Source organism: Adiantum capillus-veneris, chromosome 24 (assembly GCF_014529385.1).
Source record: "Adiantum capillus-veneris isolate H3 chromosome 24, ASM1452938v2, whole genome shotgun sequence".
In the NCBI taxonomy this organism is placed as follows: Eukaryota; Viridiplantae; Streptophyta; class Polypodiopsida; order Polypodiales; family Pteridaceae; genus Adiantum; species Adiantum capillus-veneris.
In genome coordinates, this window is record NC_140954.1 from 18,678,906 (window position 1) to 18,694,874 (window position 15,969).

Consider the following 15,969-nt stretch of genomic DNA (forward strand, 5'->3'; position numbering starts at 1 on the left):
AGGTGCTGGTTCTAGATCCCTTTGGGTATCTTCTACCAAACTCCTTAATTGCTTGACTCACTCAATCTCCTCTGTAGGGTTTGGGTAAGTTCCTATCTTCTTTTTGGATCCTGGCCATTGTGGCTCATGAAGATCTTCCTTGTTGCTTTCTATGTTAGTGGTCATTTTGGTCTCCATGGTTTCACCTGAATCAGAATCTTCTTCAGCGTCGTTCATATATACGGGGTCGTCACCAGTCCCTATGTTGGTCTTTGAACTGGGGTCTGACTTCGCTGCTTTTTGCGATCTCTTTCTTCGTGTTTTCTTCTTTTTCTGAGATTGGGCAATTGATGCTGTGTCTCTTTCCTCAAGAATATAATTTTGTTTTTGGAGCATCGATCGTGTGAGTACGTTTACTGGTACCACGGGTGTACTTGGTGATGGCTCCTCTGTAACTTCAATCAAGTTCAATGGCGTGATCTTCGGTGCATTTGGATTATTTGGACATTGGGAAATCACATGATCTATGCCACATCGATTACACATGAGTATCGGCATTGTAGACGTGCTCGCTTGATTGGTTTGCATTAGTGTGGAGTTCTTTTGTAGCCTAATAGGACACTCGGCTACACGATGTGGACCTCCACACTCATAGCATTGAAGAGGTGGTCTCTTAGCGGTGTAATTGATATTTTGGCCTCTTGCTGCAAGAGCAGCTACTTGATATACAGGTTTGACTTGTCCCCAATAGTCCTCCATGTAGTATTGTGGACTTTCTTCAAGCACATCCATCCCATAGGCGATATTAGGATCTATATCTTCCTCATAGCCTTCCAAACAAGAAATAGATGACTCACAACCCACTTGATTCACAGAAGTGATTCTCGGATGTGGTGGTTGCGGTCCTAGCATTGGAGGTGGTAAGGGTGTTGTTTGAACAACATTTTGTGCCCTAGGGACCATATGTTGTGCTGTTTGTTCAAGAGGTGGGGCCGACATCAATGCAGGCACTCGAGGTGTGTCTGTCCATGCTAAGGTTGGTCTATTGGCCATCGCACGCTTAAATACTATGCAATCCTTAGCTTGATGACCATACCTCCCACATGCATTGCAGTTCCCATTGAATTTCACTCTAAAAGTAGGGCATTCACTTGTACTATGCGGTCCATAGCATACTGAGCACCATTGCTGTTCCCTTCTTGGATACATATGATTGTTTTGCGGAGCACGATTGTCTCTAAGACTCTCTTGAATAGCCTTGGTGAGATTTGCTAAAGTCATCTCAGATATCTTTGGCTCCTTAGCAATAGGCTTTAGGGTCATTGGCTGATGCCCCAATGCTTGTGAGCTAATAGATTTAGACTCAACAGACACTCTTTCTCCTTGAATCATTAAATTATCCTCCAATTGGATCGCATTGGTGGTGACTGCTTCCCAAGTGGTGATACCTTTAATGACTAGGCCATTGTAGATATCCTCATGTCGTAATCCTCTAATGAATCTATCAAGCAATTGGTTATTGTTGAAGCGCTCATTTGGATTACAACGAGAATTTAAATGCTTCAAGCGACTTATAAAGTCTCTCACCGACTCTCCTTCCTCTCGTTGGGCTTTCTAGAGCTGAGAGTCTACACCCCAAAGCACTCCCTCTCGTATGTATTCTTTTAAGAACAGTCTCCTAAGAGTAGAGTAAATCGTTTTTTCTTCCACCCTTAGGGTTCTATACCAATTCCCAGCCTTTCCACTTAAGGTTAGGCTTAAAGCATTGCTCTTATGTAGGTCATTGTGTTCTCCTAGAGAATCGCATATTTGTTCAAACACTTCGATATGCTTTCTCGCATCCCCATCTCCACTAAATTTTTGTGTGAGCTTGGCTATTTGTATTGCCTTACTTCTAGGCTCTCTATCAGGCGTGTTACGCATATTCTCAGCAATAGATCGACCAATAGCTTGAGCAAATGTTTCCAAGTCACCTAAGTGAGCAGGCACCGTGGGTGAAGGCGCTCCAGAGACTACATGTGGAGTAGGTATTGGCATTGGGCTCGGCGCATAGGAAGCCCTTGGGTTCCACGTTGGGTACGATGTTGTGCCATGTGGTGGTCCATAGTTCATATGAGTGGCCCTAGGCATAGCAAACGTCGGATGTGACATGCTAATGCTAGCCGGTATAGTCCCATGGAAATAAGAAGTTTTGTATTGTGGTTGTGGAGAATAGGTAGTTGAAACAATGGGAGTGGTAGGGACTACATGAGTACGTGGACCCATAGGTGCATACGATTGGTTCGCACTTGTAGGTACTATTGCAGGCATTGCGCTACCATGTAGCGGTGCTTTACTAACAAACGAGGTCTGTGGTGTGTTTCTCGGCATGCCCATCATTGGGGTAGGCATGGTAGCCGTGGTGTCATAAAGGGAAAGATGAGCTAGACTTGGAAAAGTAAAGCTATCACTTGTGGGTTCAGATTGCATTGAGACCCCTAGCGAAACAACATATGGGGGATCGATGGGACTCACTGGGGGAGTCTCCATTTGTGATAGAGTGGGTTGTTTCCCTTTGCCCGTGTCTAAAAATCACATAGGACCCGTCGAAGGTATGTTTATTCCTCGATTTTGCCTCTCGGATTGGATAATCCTATGGATGACATTGCAGATCATGTGTTGTTGTTCCTCCAGACTAGTGGCACTAGATGTGGATTGTACAACTTCTAACCAACCCACATGGTATGTGTAGCCCATGTATAGGTCGGTCAAAGTCTCCGTGTGTAGGTCATATTCCCAATTGTCATTGAGAAATACCCCGTCCAAACTTGGTGTACTAGAGGGTTGTCGTGAGGTGGATGCAATGTTGCTTCCCGTGTTTTGACTTTTAGTCACCGCTACCTTAGAGGCGACTTTGGAAGGTGGTAGCTCGGTAGGGCCCTCATTAAATGAGGTAGGTAGAATGTCCACGTGGACACTCTGAGGGAGTGTGGGGTCTACAAGAGATGTGAATGGTGATTCTACTTCCCCACCCCCTTCATTTACTTCACTAGCCGTAGGTTCAGAGCGCGTAGCTCTACTAAAAGTTTCCATCAAACGGCTAAAAACACTAGTTCCAAGTTGTTGGGCCCAGCTAGGTACGGTTTCATTTGTTCCCCCGGGGCTTTGTGTAAGATGCTCTTCCATAAGATCGTAGTCAGAGGAAGAGTCGCTAGCCGCTATATTTGGGTCTTGGGTTGCACTACCTTGGGTCCCCGCCGAGGGCGTAGACCCTAGCTTGGAAGGATAGTGAGTTCCCTCGTAAATCGAAGCACTAGATAGTTGTTCGGACTCTAGCACACGACCAGAGTGTAGATACATGTGCTTTGGGTGCCCTACAAGTGTCGGCGAATAACCTCGAAGGTTAACCGCTTACCTTTTTTAAGCGTCCGTTCTCACTCGCGTGTTTTACGTTTTTAATATTTTTTTAATGTTTGATTTTTTTGATTGAAGTGTGTGATAGCTCGAAACGAGCGTATCACTTAAAGGGTCGCTGTGTGCGTTACAACACAATTTTCGGGCATCCGACGTTCCGTTGGTCTTCAAAAAATCAATTTTTAGCTACGTGTGAAGCTAAAATTTATTTTAAAAAAAAACAAAAAGGCGACTGAGGCCTAGGCCTGAGCGTGAGCTTGGGCTTGGGTCTGGGTTTGGATCTAGGAGATATTCCTAATCTCGGTCCTACCTTTAAAATTTTATTTTTTTTAAAATTTTTAATTTTTTTAAAAGGATAAGGCTGCTGCGGCTTGCGCGAGAGCACACACACACTCTATCTACCTACTTCTAACTAATATACCTACTCTTACACACTAACATACTCTATTAACTCTCACTAATCTACTTCCTACTTACTGTACACAGAAAACTAACTACCTTAATACACAGAGAATGTTTACAGAACCTTTGAAATCTCTATTAACAAAGAAAACTAACTACCTTAATACACAGAGAATGTTTACAGAACCTTTGAAAACTCCATTAACAAAAAAAACACACAGTATAACACCAAATCCCTCTTCTCAACACACATACACTCCTTCCTTACCTATCCTACAATAGAAATTGCACCACGGAGAAGCACAGAGTGCTACTCGAGCTTCATGTAGGGCATTCCCCGGCGCGCAGCGGTGCCAAAAATGTGCGCGTATGTCGCACGTGTCAATGCAAGGAACTTGCCGATACACCGTGTGCGAGCCACAAATGGCTCCCAGCACACAACAAGCCTAAACTAGTAAGCTCAAAGAAGGCGATGGTGTGTCACTCACCGCTCTACGCTTGCTTTGTGGAGGATTCCTCGCCGCGAAGAAGTAGGAGCTGCCACTTCGCCGCGCTCAACCGCTTCGTCGCCGCCGTCATGCCTTTGTAATGCTCGATTGCCCACACACACACTCTCTCTCTCTCTCTCTCACACACACACACATCACACACACACAAGGAGGTGAAGAAGAAGAAGATGGAGATGGAGATGGAGATGGAGCAAGAGCACTCTTCTATTGCACAAATGAGAGAATGAATGAATTTTAGGTTTAGTTGACTTTTATATGAGCTCGCCCCATTCACACTTGGGCGCCCATGCTTAGCCACCTAATCCCTTCAATGTTCCAGTTAGAGGGTGCCTCTCATCGGCAATCACTCTTACCCTTTTCCTATTGGACCGACAAGCTCGATACCTGACTCTACCAAATAAATAATACAATGTCTGCCGTAGGTTACAACGTCCGTCGTAGGTGATAGGGTGTCCGTGAGCCATGAGGGTTAACACTCTCACACACACACACACACACACACACACACCACAGGTCAGTGGATTAGATTCCTTCGACTAACTTGGGTTTTGGTACCACCACAATTGTAGGAGGTTGTGTTTCTTTGTAGACATGATAATGAAATAGGATGTTTTCTACAAGTTTCTAGTCTTGGCGATGTTTTGGTCGTTATCTATGCCTAATTTGGTGCCATGCATAAGCTCAAAAACCTCTTGGAAAGCTTCTAGCCGAGGAAAGTGAGATATGGCTTTGCATTATGGATGCCAAGATGCCGACTTTTAGCCCTCTTTTGGGTCCAACTTACTCTTATTTTGATGGAATTTTATTGGGGGGAAGGAGATACAAAGGGCTTCATGCACCAAAAAAGGAGCAATAGCGATATCGCTATTGCTGCCTTTTTTAAGACCAAAATAAAGGGAGCAATAGCGATATCGCTATTGCTCCTTTTTTTTGTGCTTCTATCACGCCTCCTGTGCCGTCACCTGCGCACGCTGTGCGTCTCGCATGCCTTCTTCGCCATCATCTTCGTGAGCCAGCTAGTACACCACCATCTTCTTTGACACTTGATCTGCGGCAAATGCTGTGCACCACCATCTTCTTTGACACCTACTCTACCGCACCTTCGTGAGCTCTACGGCCCATGCTCTGCGGCTTTCACTAATCAAGTCGCAGCCATGCCAAGAAAAGAGGGGCCATGGCTATTGATTGAAGGATTGTAGGCATCGGGGTCGAGGGTGAGCAGTGTGTAAGAGTAGCCGGGGTTTAGCGAGGCCTGTTTAAGAGAAGACGACGGGTTCTATTCCAAGAAATTCCCAAGTAAGCTCTCTCTCTCTCTCTCTCACTCACACACACACACACACACACACACATAGAGAGAGAGAGAGAGAGAGAGAGAGAGAGAGAGAGAGAGAGAGAGAGAGAGAGAGAGAGAGAGAGAGAGAGAGAGAGAGAGAGAGAGAGAGAGAGAGAGTTAGGGTCTCACACGGGGCTGCGCTTCCATTTACATTCTCCAACCCTCTAAAAAGGTTTTATTTCCATCTCTATAGAGAAGCTAAATCCCAACTTGATCTCTCCCCTCTCTACATTATAAAAAGAGGAGTAAAAATTGAGAGGACCATTTGATGTTGTTGCTACAGAGAGGTATGGTCCTCCCTTCTTTCCTCCTCCTGCCTCTCCACCCCCTTCCTTCTCACCCTCTCCTCCCCTCTTAGCTATCCTCTCTCTATCCTCATCCCCTCTACCTCTCTCCTTTTCCCTCCTCCTGTATCCCTCCCACCAATTTTCCTATCTACTCTCTCTCCTCCCTTCTTTCTTCCTCTTCATATCCCTCCCCTCCCCTCCTAGTCCTATATCAAAGACATTGTCCTCTCCGTCGGCCATCCTCCCTATCCCTCTCTCTCTCTCTCCCTCTCTCCATCCCTATCCTCTCCGTGGCCCTTCCTATCTCTCCCTCTCTCTCTCTCTCTCTCTCTCTCTCTCTCTCTCTCTCTCTCTCTCTCTCTCTCTCTCTCTCTCTCTCTCTCTTTCTTTATGTTGATGTAAGACTAAACAAACCCCAAGTTAATGTGTTGAAGGTGTTGCAAGATTGGAGAAAAGCTCATCTAGAGGACATTCAACCGCATTCGGTTGTACAGGTCAGCCGTTTGAACAAATGTTGAAGCATTCTAGTTTTTTGGCATTTATTATTCACATGGAATCTAGTATAGTAGTGTTGGCACAGTTAATATCTCCCTTTTTCTCTCTATCAATAAATGATTTATTTCATATATCTCCATTGCTTCATAGCATATGTGCATTGATGACATTTTATGAGTAGCTATCCATGGTCTCTCTCTCTCTCTCTCCCTCTCTCTCTCTCTATATATCTCTCTCTTTGCAAGGCTTTAATCTGAGAAAATGACACTTATGTATCAAGAACAACATCACAACCTAAGGGATTTCTTGCAAGAAACAGATGGCTATGAAAAATTTGTCTTTTAGCAAGAATGAGCACGTGGTACTCTTAAGCAAGGGCAAGGAAATTGGGAAAGGAATTGTGATACAGTCTCTACCCCACGAAAAGCTACATGGAAGAGAGTTGTCTAGAGGCACATTGGGAGTCGCCGTCCAATCGGCATCATCTCTCGCTCTCATGTTGCCACATGTTCCACCCATTGACGATGATGTGTGCACCTTAGGTGCAGCAGTGGGTACAGTTGTGGCGTGGTCGACAAGAGAATTGGTAATGAGACATCTTAATTTTATTCAGTCTTACAGGTTGTCTTTTGCAAGAAAAATCTAACATTTTGTGTCCAGGAAAAAGGACAACGAACTGTATCCTCTGGAGGCAAAGGTTCAGTACTTGTCGCTCCACAAGCCACTACCATAGCATCGGGTGCACCACCCAAACCAAGCATTTCAAAGCCTCTTCCAAAGACTCTTGTTGTATAGGTAAGCCACTAGAGTTTAGTGCACTATTTACTCATGAAATTAATCATTGTTTGCCAGTAACCTAAGCTAATAATTATTTGCCTATGGCCAAGTAGTCGACGGGTGTCAAGAAAAGAAGTGCAGATCAAGCAAGTGAAGTTGTTGAAAGCAAGAAAGTCACGTGATCATAGAAAGAAGCGGACCCTAGCTGGGAGCCCCCAAAGAAAAAGGGTAGAATTTCTTTGAAAAAGGATGCGGCTAGCACAAAGAAAGAAGTCACCAAAGCGAACGGGGTGGAGAAGCCAGTGAAAGCCAGTGTAGAGGGCACTACACAATCCGAGGTACTAGTAACATCAAAGGACCAGGTCCCTATTCCAAACTATTCAACTGAAGAAGATGACGAAAGAGAGGATGCCGGAAATGAAGATCACGGTCTTTTTACTATTACCAAGAAATCCTTGCTGAAATGGGATTTGCTCGATGACACTTTGCACCGCCTTCATGTTGGTAATTTCTAACATGGTATGCTCATCTAACATTCCTGACACAAACTCCAAGATTGAAAACTTTTCAAGTACGGTTATACAGGATACTCACAAGGCACCACTTCCATCAGTGCCAGTGTGCTGCTTGTTACCACATCTAGCGGTATGGTCAATGCAAGATCCGGTGAACAATCTAGCGTTGAAGTTCTCTAGAAATGGATATGTTCCACATTGTGCCAGGTTCATGATTTGAATAAGGACTCCAGATCTAGATCTAATAGAAGTTAGTCATGCTATTCAAGAAACCTGGGATCCAATCTGGATGCAACTTCATGTGGATTTTGAGAAACAATTGCATAAATCCGGGTGGGGGGACGTGAAAGGAAAAATGTTGTACACATGGAATGGGAATCACCGCCTTTGGGCATGGAATGCACAAATTGATACAGGTAAATTACTTTTTACACTATTGTTTTTGACTCAATATGTGTGGAAGCCTGTATGGTTAAGGTCACTAAACAGAATGAGGGAGAAGTTCTCACTATGGTGGCACGCTTGAATCGGTAATCTTAGCTATAACATAATTAACGCATCTTGGTTGAATCGATAAGCTTAGCTATAGCACGATTATTGGTTCCTAGTCAATTTGATAAGCTTAGCTATAGCATGATTATCGCTTCCTAGTCTTTTAATGGTGTAAGTTTTGTTGGCACAGGATTAATGACAAAGGCTATGTAAAAACTTCCTTCATATATATGCTATGTATGGTAAGAGCAATGGGCACATCCAACATTGATACATTGCTTAAGGGTTTGGAGGAAGATGTTCCAGGCTGGTTGCAACGAGAATTAGATGCTGAAATGAATAAGTGTGGGGGATTGCGGAGACGTTGGTACAAGGTTCCTCTTATCGTGCTATCCCAACTTCCATATCCGGTAAGTTTCATTGTCCTTTAGGTTATTCTCACCATGACAATGCAGTGGATGAAACAAAGAATGAACTAATGTCACGATTCAGGCAAGGTATACAAAGGCTTTGCAATCTGTGAGTAATAAGCAAAATGAGCTCTCAACGGAGGAGTTCACTACCCATTACCGCAACGCATTCTATAAGGCTGACAAGAAAGGCCGAAAAAATACGCAACGGACATCCACAATTGCGGATCCAAACTTAGGAGAAGAGTGGTGGAGGTAAGACTAATACGGATTTCTTTCAAAGGGAGTTAAGTTTACATTCACGTGCTACTTAAAAATTTTTAACATTTGTTTCTAGATTGCACATAGACTGGAGCAGGAGACCAAAGTGGTTGACAAATGATTGAATATATAGTCTTGCATGCGCTGACCTACCGGTCGATCATCGTAGCAACGTGCTAAGGGCCTTGGTTAGCGATGACCCAACCACGTTATATCCAAGCCTAAAATCCACACTAAGTAAGGTCATTTTTCAATAAATGTTTCACAAAAAAAGAGTATAGTATTATATAACATAGTTGTGTGATAATGTAGACGACCACTCCCTGTTTCGCACTTGGTTACGTCAAGAGACATGGTGGAATCGACATGTGAACAAGGCTACAAGACAGTATGCTTTGTTGAAGAAATCGTGCCCTCTCCCTAAAAATGACACCCTTGTGACAACTATACGGGAGTGGCAATTGAGGTACAGTAGCACATTGTATGAAGTGGAGTGCGAGAGATTGAAAGGTGGACTCAAAGCTAACAAGCAAAAACAGAAGGAGGGTACTAACATGGCTGCCAAACACGCAGTTTATAGGTATGTAGTCTTGTCCTAATTGATTCCTAAACCCTAAAAAAATTTGGGTGGTTGACAATAAGTATATTTTGGCAAACATATACCAGATGGGTGCGGAACATGGGTTGGACAGATAGAGTTCCAGTTACAAAAGAGTGGCTCAATGTGAAGCACAATGCATGCATGTATACGAAAGAAAAATGTGCAGCATTGTGGCAAAAAAAACTGTATGTTGAGTGTCCTCTTTTCATAGACTTTGCAAAGGACACATTCCGCCCCAACGAGCGGGAGCAGTTCAAGGAGGCAGAGATCGGTAGAGTTAAAAGATAGCAAGAAGAAGTAAAACATACAAAGACATACTTAAACTATTTTCAAGTCATGTGAGGATTTAACTGCAACTCGTGAAATCAATTTTGCCAGGGTAAGAACCTACGTTCCCTAAAAGGAAAAGACGTTGTGACTGAGGAGACACATAACGAAGAGGAGGAGGAGGAGGATTGTGAACCAAGGCGCATTGATAGTGAATGTCCTTCGGAGTTTGAGGATGATGAAGACGAAAGTGATGTGCCACCTTCTCCAACTGCTAAACCTACAAGAGCCCCACAATCTACCCAGGCAAGTTTTTGCATACCCTGATTGTTGCTTGAATGGAAAGGTTGTACTAATAGTACTCGTGTAATTTATATGCTCTCCATAAGGGAGCAACGAGAAGAAGGATAAAGGTCAAGTAATGGACATAGATACTCTGATGCCTCCAAACAATGTTAGTACATCAAGTCCTAAAGCAGGTCAAGAGGGAGACACACAAACAATGGGAGAGAACCTATTAACACCGAGACCCTTGTCCGCATGGAAGCCACCAAGAAGCCTAGAGAACCAAGGCACATTAATTGAGTCACCTCATCTTACAACCCATGTACCCATGGAATCTGTGGGTATACAGGGGAACATTCAAGCTCCTAATAGTTCCACAACACATCAAGAGTCAGAACCATCCAAATACTCCTCAATACCGCCCCAAAAAAAAACAAGAACCGTTGCCATCAGAAGCTCATAGTCATGTCCCAGAGACTGAACAAGTGCCACCAGCATCTCATACCACCTCAAAGCCTCATGTTCTTCCTACGCATGACGAGGCACATGAGTAGGCACAATGACAGTGCACATAGATTGGAATTAATAAAGGGCCTGCTCATATATACCGCCAGGCGTCCACTGAAAGTGAAGGATTGTAGGATGCCATATGCTCTAAGGAAATGCCAAAAATTATCGATCTACCTCGTAAGTATACAACGATTGATTGTGGTATATGTTGTGCAGTAAGCAAGGTATTTATTGTAGTGATTGGATACAGATGATGCGAATGGCACAATAACCAAAGGTTCAACAATATTGTCTACTGTAGCAAAGATTGGTCACCGTAGAGAGCCTGCTCTTCTTGTTGGAGGTGAGCAGGTGTATAGCAACAAAGAGAAGATATCTTTAAGTATAGAAAATGCAACACTCCACCTCACGATGAAGTGCAGTATTCAATGGCACATAGCTCTGGTATGCTAACAACCTAAGGTACTCCTGGTATTACTGTCTCACCTTACTAATTGGGTATTCATTTCCTTAAAATCAGATCCGTCGGTTTTAGCTATTGATCATATGGGAGCAGCTAACGAGACGAGCAAGGGAGATGTAGGTGCCCTACTCACAAATATTGCTATAGTAGCTAGGTGAAGCTTTCGGGTGCGAGGTGGGACAACAAATGCAGGTTGCAATGCAATATTTTGTCATCTACCAACCAACACAAGGGTCATTGGGATAACATTACCCAGTATCCCCAAATGGAACCATTTTGAACTCAATCAAATCTAGAAGGTATTTGGTATTGCTAGGGAGTATCTTGATGAGAAGGGAAATCTGGTGTTGTTATGTCATCGAGAACATGTTTGGGCATTAGTGAGCTTAGCAAATTGAAATGGGTACTATCTTGACCATACAACTATCGTATTGTGTGCTACTCCATTCAGCCTTCATGGTGGTGTTTCCTCATTATGAGTCTTAAGTCCCATAGATGCGATGCTTGGAAATCGTTGTATTCCACAAAATTGGTGCCTATAGATTGAATCAAAAGCCTGATTCGGACATTATCTGTGATTACTACAATGACAATCGTCATTGGCAACCCAAAATAGATGGCTCTCCTTGGCGAGGTATGCCGTGAGTTTTCAACAAGTTCACCTCCATCCTATTTGCTTATCTAAATTTCCAGACATGCATTTAGAATGATGATATCTCTGCAGGGGGCATGGAGAGAAGTCCAACTTTAAACGAGAAGCTACTCTCTTTCTATAAAGAGGAGGGTAATGTAGTATTACAAATGTATACTGGTTGCGGTCTTCTTGCACGCCCGGGGTTGCGAATGGGTCGACATGTACTATTGCTAGTGAGGCGGTCTGGGGCGGGCAACAAGAAAAGCGGCCTCTAAACACCCTTCGAGGCTCCCTTGTTGCTCAATTGGGGATGGGGCAAGCACAATCAGAGACAACAACAACCCACAGCCAGAAACCAAACAAGAAAAGGGGCACCACCTAGTTGTAGATGCGAACTAGGACGCACGTGATATCTCCTTGTACTCAAACGCACAAAGAGAGGGGAATGCAAGATAGCCACACACACCAAACACAAACATTCACCATGCCAGAGAGAGGTAAAGCGCACAAATCAACTTGAGCAACTCATTCTTAGCCTTAAAGACTAGATGCACACAAAGCTTGATGAGAAATAGAGAGACAACACAAAACTTGACCTTGTTGCCAATACACAAATTGTCTTAGGGTCACGGGAGCCCTCTCACCGAGCACCCTCTTACAATTGAAAGTTTTGGCAAACAATTCAACAAGCCCTCAAACCACCAAGCATGAAATGGCACAACAAACTTCAAGGACAATATACCTTCAACCACCTGATGAGCCAACTTATCAAGTCAATTTGGAGAGAAGAGTCGTAGTTGCAGCATACAATTGCACCCAAAACTATGAATCTTATTTATGGACAAGAGTAGGCTACAAGTGTGATGCAGAGTATGGTATCACTCCACTCCTCTAGATGGCATAACTAACTTCAAGCTTCTCCATGCACCTATGAGTAGTGATGGAATAGAGCACTCACAATGCGCACACTCTACACAACTAGGCTTGAAGAGTGGTGTGTTATGTGTTGAGAATGGTGTGGTGTAGTGTGATCATGTGATGATTTACAAGGGAGAGAAGGGCTCTATTTATAGGTTTTAGAAGCCCCGATTAAGATTAGGCATAATCAAGTTTATTTGAAGGAATAAAGGATTATGCTTTTTTTTTTAATGAGGGTGGGTCTCTCTTGTCCTTTGAGTCACATGGATGTGGGCTCAAGGGAAGAGAATTATTGAGGATGACAGGAGAGAGGATTGAGTGAATAATTTGGGAGTGCCTGCTCTAGTAGAGGGTGCATTTTACAATAAGGTTAGTGGTTAGTAATTATCACTAAAAAATATTTACAAAATCATTCACCAAATGGTGAGATTTATGATGAGAAAAGTTAGAGAAGGGATGAGCTTGTAAAGAGAGGTTGAAGCTTTAGAGAAGTTGACATTCACCTCTTTACAGCACCGGAAGAGGAAGCAGTCAGCATGGCGAAGCAGCGCGTGTCGATGAAGCTATGTTATTTCAAACCTTGAAAAATTCATGATAAAAACCTTCATATGCAGAGGTTAATCCTTGGATTTTTGCTGATTTTTTGAAGTTCTTTACAAAGCTGAAGAGAGTATGGTAATATGGACATATATACAGAGAGAAAGGGGGACACATAGGGTGTAGAAATGGAGGATGAAGGTTATGGAGGTGTGAGAGATGTGGCAATGGTCAAGAGGGTGAATTAGGACATGGGAGTTGCATGTTTGGAAGTGGGAAGGAGAGGGAGGAGTGTGTGTGAAAGAGGAAAATGATAAAGTGGAAGAGGGAGTGTGGCTGCATAGCATGGGCAAACTGGGGTCCACCAATAAAATCATAGCTCACAGCTCGTAGCTCAAAAAAATATGAAAAAATTTGAGGTGAAAGTTCAGCTCACGAGCTACAACTTTTGTTTGTATCACCATTTCAAATTCGGAGAGCATGTGATCTTTAAAAATTCAGCAAAACTGACTATTTTTTCCACTACACAAGGTCCTTCTTTGGATGATTCTTTTGAATACCTCCAAGAGTGAGCTCCCCATGGTGCATGCATGCATGCCACATACCCTTGACCTTATTTGGTAGGTCTATAATTGAAGATATTGTTGAGATCATGATATAAGTGAATAGTACAACTAATAAAATCAAATATTGAGGGGTCTAAAAAAATATGTACATGTCAAATATAAATAATATAGGTGGAAAAAATATGAAGGGGTCAAAATTCAAAATAAATCTCTCTCATTATAAGTCTACCATAAAAGGATGAATATTTTTGGTGTTCTAATTTATGAGAGTAAAAGAGAATAGATGTAGGAAGGAAAAATCACAATAGTGAAAAAATATACACATAAATAAAACTAGTTTTTTTGGATTTTTGTTGGGATGGAGTTACACCAAAAATAAGAGAAGCTTGCATGAAATTATTTTTATATGGAATAAAGAGTATGCAAAATGGTAAGAAAAAATATGGTAATGGTGAGTCAATGTACATAGCATAAATAACACACCATAGGTAGAAATATTTAAATAAATACCAAAATAATTTTGAAAAATCCTTTTATTTAGGCCCTATATACAATGAAATATTTACACACAAATGGGCCATAATATACTTATATTTTTTTTGGCTTAACTAGCCCAGTGACTAGCTAATTAAGGGTTTTTAAGAAGATATGGGAAAAGTCCCCTAACTCAGACACACCTATATACAGTGAAATAGTAGGGATAGCCACAGTATTTGGATGATTTTGGTAGGCTGGGTTAACTCACTATGGCAATTACGGAGAGCGGAAAAACGGCTATTACTAGATAGAGAAGAGTCAATGGAAGAATTGCAACATCTATGAAATGGTAAGTGTCTTTCTTCCTCGAGTAGTGTGAAATGGGAATTATGTATGCCTCCTAATATGATGCCTCGAGTAAGTGTCTTTCTTCCTCGAGTAGTGTGAAATGGGAATTATGTATGCCTCCTAATATGATGCTAAGTAAGATCCGTTTTGTAATTGATCGTTGTGAAGGCACAACAACACTTCCTTCTTGGCATGCCAAAAGGAAACTCATAGTGTTCGATGTTGACGGTGTCCTGTTGAAACGGTGGCGGTGGGAAAGTGCTCCTTCCCATGCTACGAATATTCTTAATGTAGGGCAAATGGGTGTGTCATTGCGACCTGGGATATTGCTATTGCTCAGGGTGATGTTTGAGCTATTCGATGTAGGGGTTTGGAGCTCCATGCAAGAGCAAAATTTCATCCCCATTATTGATTTAATTAAGAGTAAATACAAAGAGGCTAGGTATGGTGAGACATTTTTAGGGTTTTGCCTGCATCAAGGACACTGTGAAGAGAGGAACTGCGAAGATAAGCATCCAAAACTCAATTTGGTGTTTGTGAAGAACTTAGATCTGAATTGCTAGCCTCATACATCACGGACCCTCTGGACACCGTTCTAGTAGATGACAAACCTAAGAAGGCAATCGAAAACCCACCACATACGCTTGTCACAATAAGGAGTTACGATGGAGTGAGCGACGACAATGAGCTCCTCATGAAGTTACTCCCATATCTAGAAGTTCTTCATGCATATCCTGGGTTATCATCGGATTATATCAAGAACACGACTTTCAAACAGGGTACACAATGTGCGTCATAGGATTTATTTAATAGGTGATTGGTTTCAAATACTGTCTTCTATGATTTCTTAGTAAACTTTCAGTATTAATGTAGTCTTTGCTAAGAGCATTGCCCCTAACCAAAATTTGATTGTAGTTTCTGCAGCGCATGGTGGGGAAGTTGAGCACACGATGGAGGCGACACATGGTCTTGGAGGAGATGCGGTCATGGCACATCCTAAAATTTGATGAGGGAACCAAGATAATTGTGTGCATAGTAATGTTTAGTTTCTATATTGTAACTCATCGTCATCAAATAAATAAAGATATTTGGGTCATTTATTAGTCTCCACTCTATATCTTTGTTTTAATCTATTTGGATTTAGATATGTTTTTGTGATGAGGGACCAAGATAATTGTGTACACAGCAATGTTTAGCTATTATATTGTAACTCAACGTCATCAAATAAATAAAGTTATTTGGGTCATTTATTAGTCTCCACTATCTATCTTTTTCTTAATCTATTTTGGTTTTATATATGTACACGAGAGAGAGAGAGAGAGAGAGAGAGAGAGAGAGAGAGAGAGAGAGAGAGAGAGAGAGAGAGAGAGAGAGAGAGAGAGAGAGAGAGAGAGAGAGAGAGAGAGAGAGAGAGAGAGAGTAAGGGGTTAGTGGAGGAGTGGGTAATAGAGAGGGTAATAGGAGCAGGAGAGAGAGAAAAAGAGAGAGAGGGAGAGAGAGAGCAAGCACA

General features: G+C 42.5%; 1 protein-coding gene across 1 annotated transcript; it reads right to left on the minus strand.

The window, feature by feature from the left end:
* Nucleotides 1–11,749: 11,749 nt before the first annotated feature.
* On the minus strand, nucleotides 11,750–14,841 carry LOC147426032 (uncharacterized). The gene is made up of 3 exons (XM_086498743.1): nucleotides 14,592–14,841; nucleotides 14,416–14,523; nucleotides 11,750–11,856 (listed from the first exon to the last, which is right to left on the minus strand). Exons 1-3 carry the CDS (start codon nucleotides 14,839–14,841, stop codon nucleotides 11,750–11,752), a joined length of 465 nt encoding a protein of 154 aa, XP_086354869.1.
* Between the last annotated feature and the right edge of the window lie 1,128 nt (nucleotides 14,842–15,969).

What these genes read in the sequence shown, in the direction of transcription:
- LOC147426032 (XM_086498743.1), bottom strand. Translation starts at nt 14,841, where the DNA reads ATGGAGCTCCAAACCCCTACATCGAATAGCTCAAACATCACCCTGAGC. An exon ending in TACAAAACGGATCTTACTTA is followed by an intron (nt 14,524 to 14,591) that starts GCATCATATTAG and finishes CACTTACTCGAG; the next exon opens with GCATCATATTAGGAGGCATA. An exon ending in CATTGACTCTTCTCTATCTA is followed by an intron (nt 11,857 to 14,415) that starts GTAATAGCCGTT and finishes TGCCCGCCCCAG; the next exon opens with ACCGCCTCACTAGCAATAGT.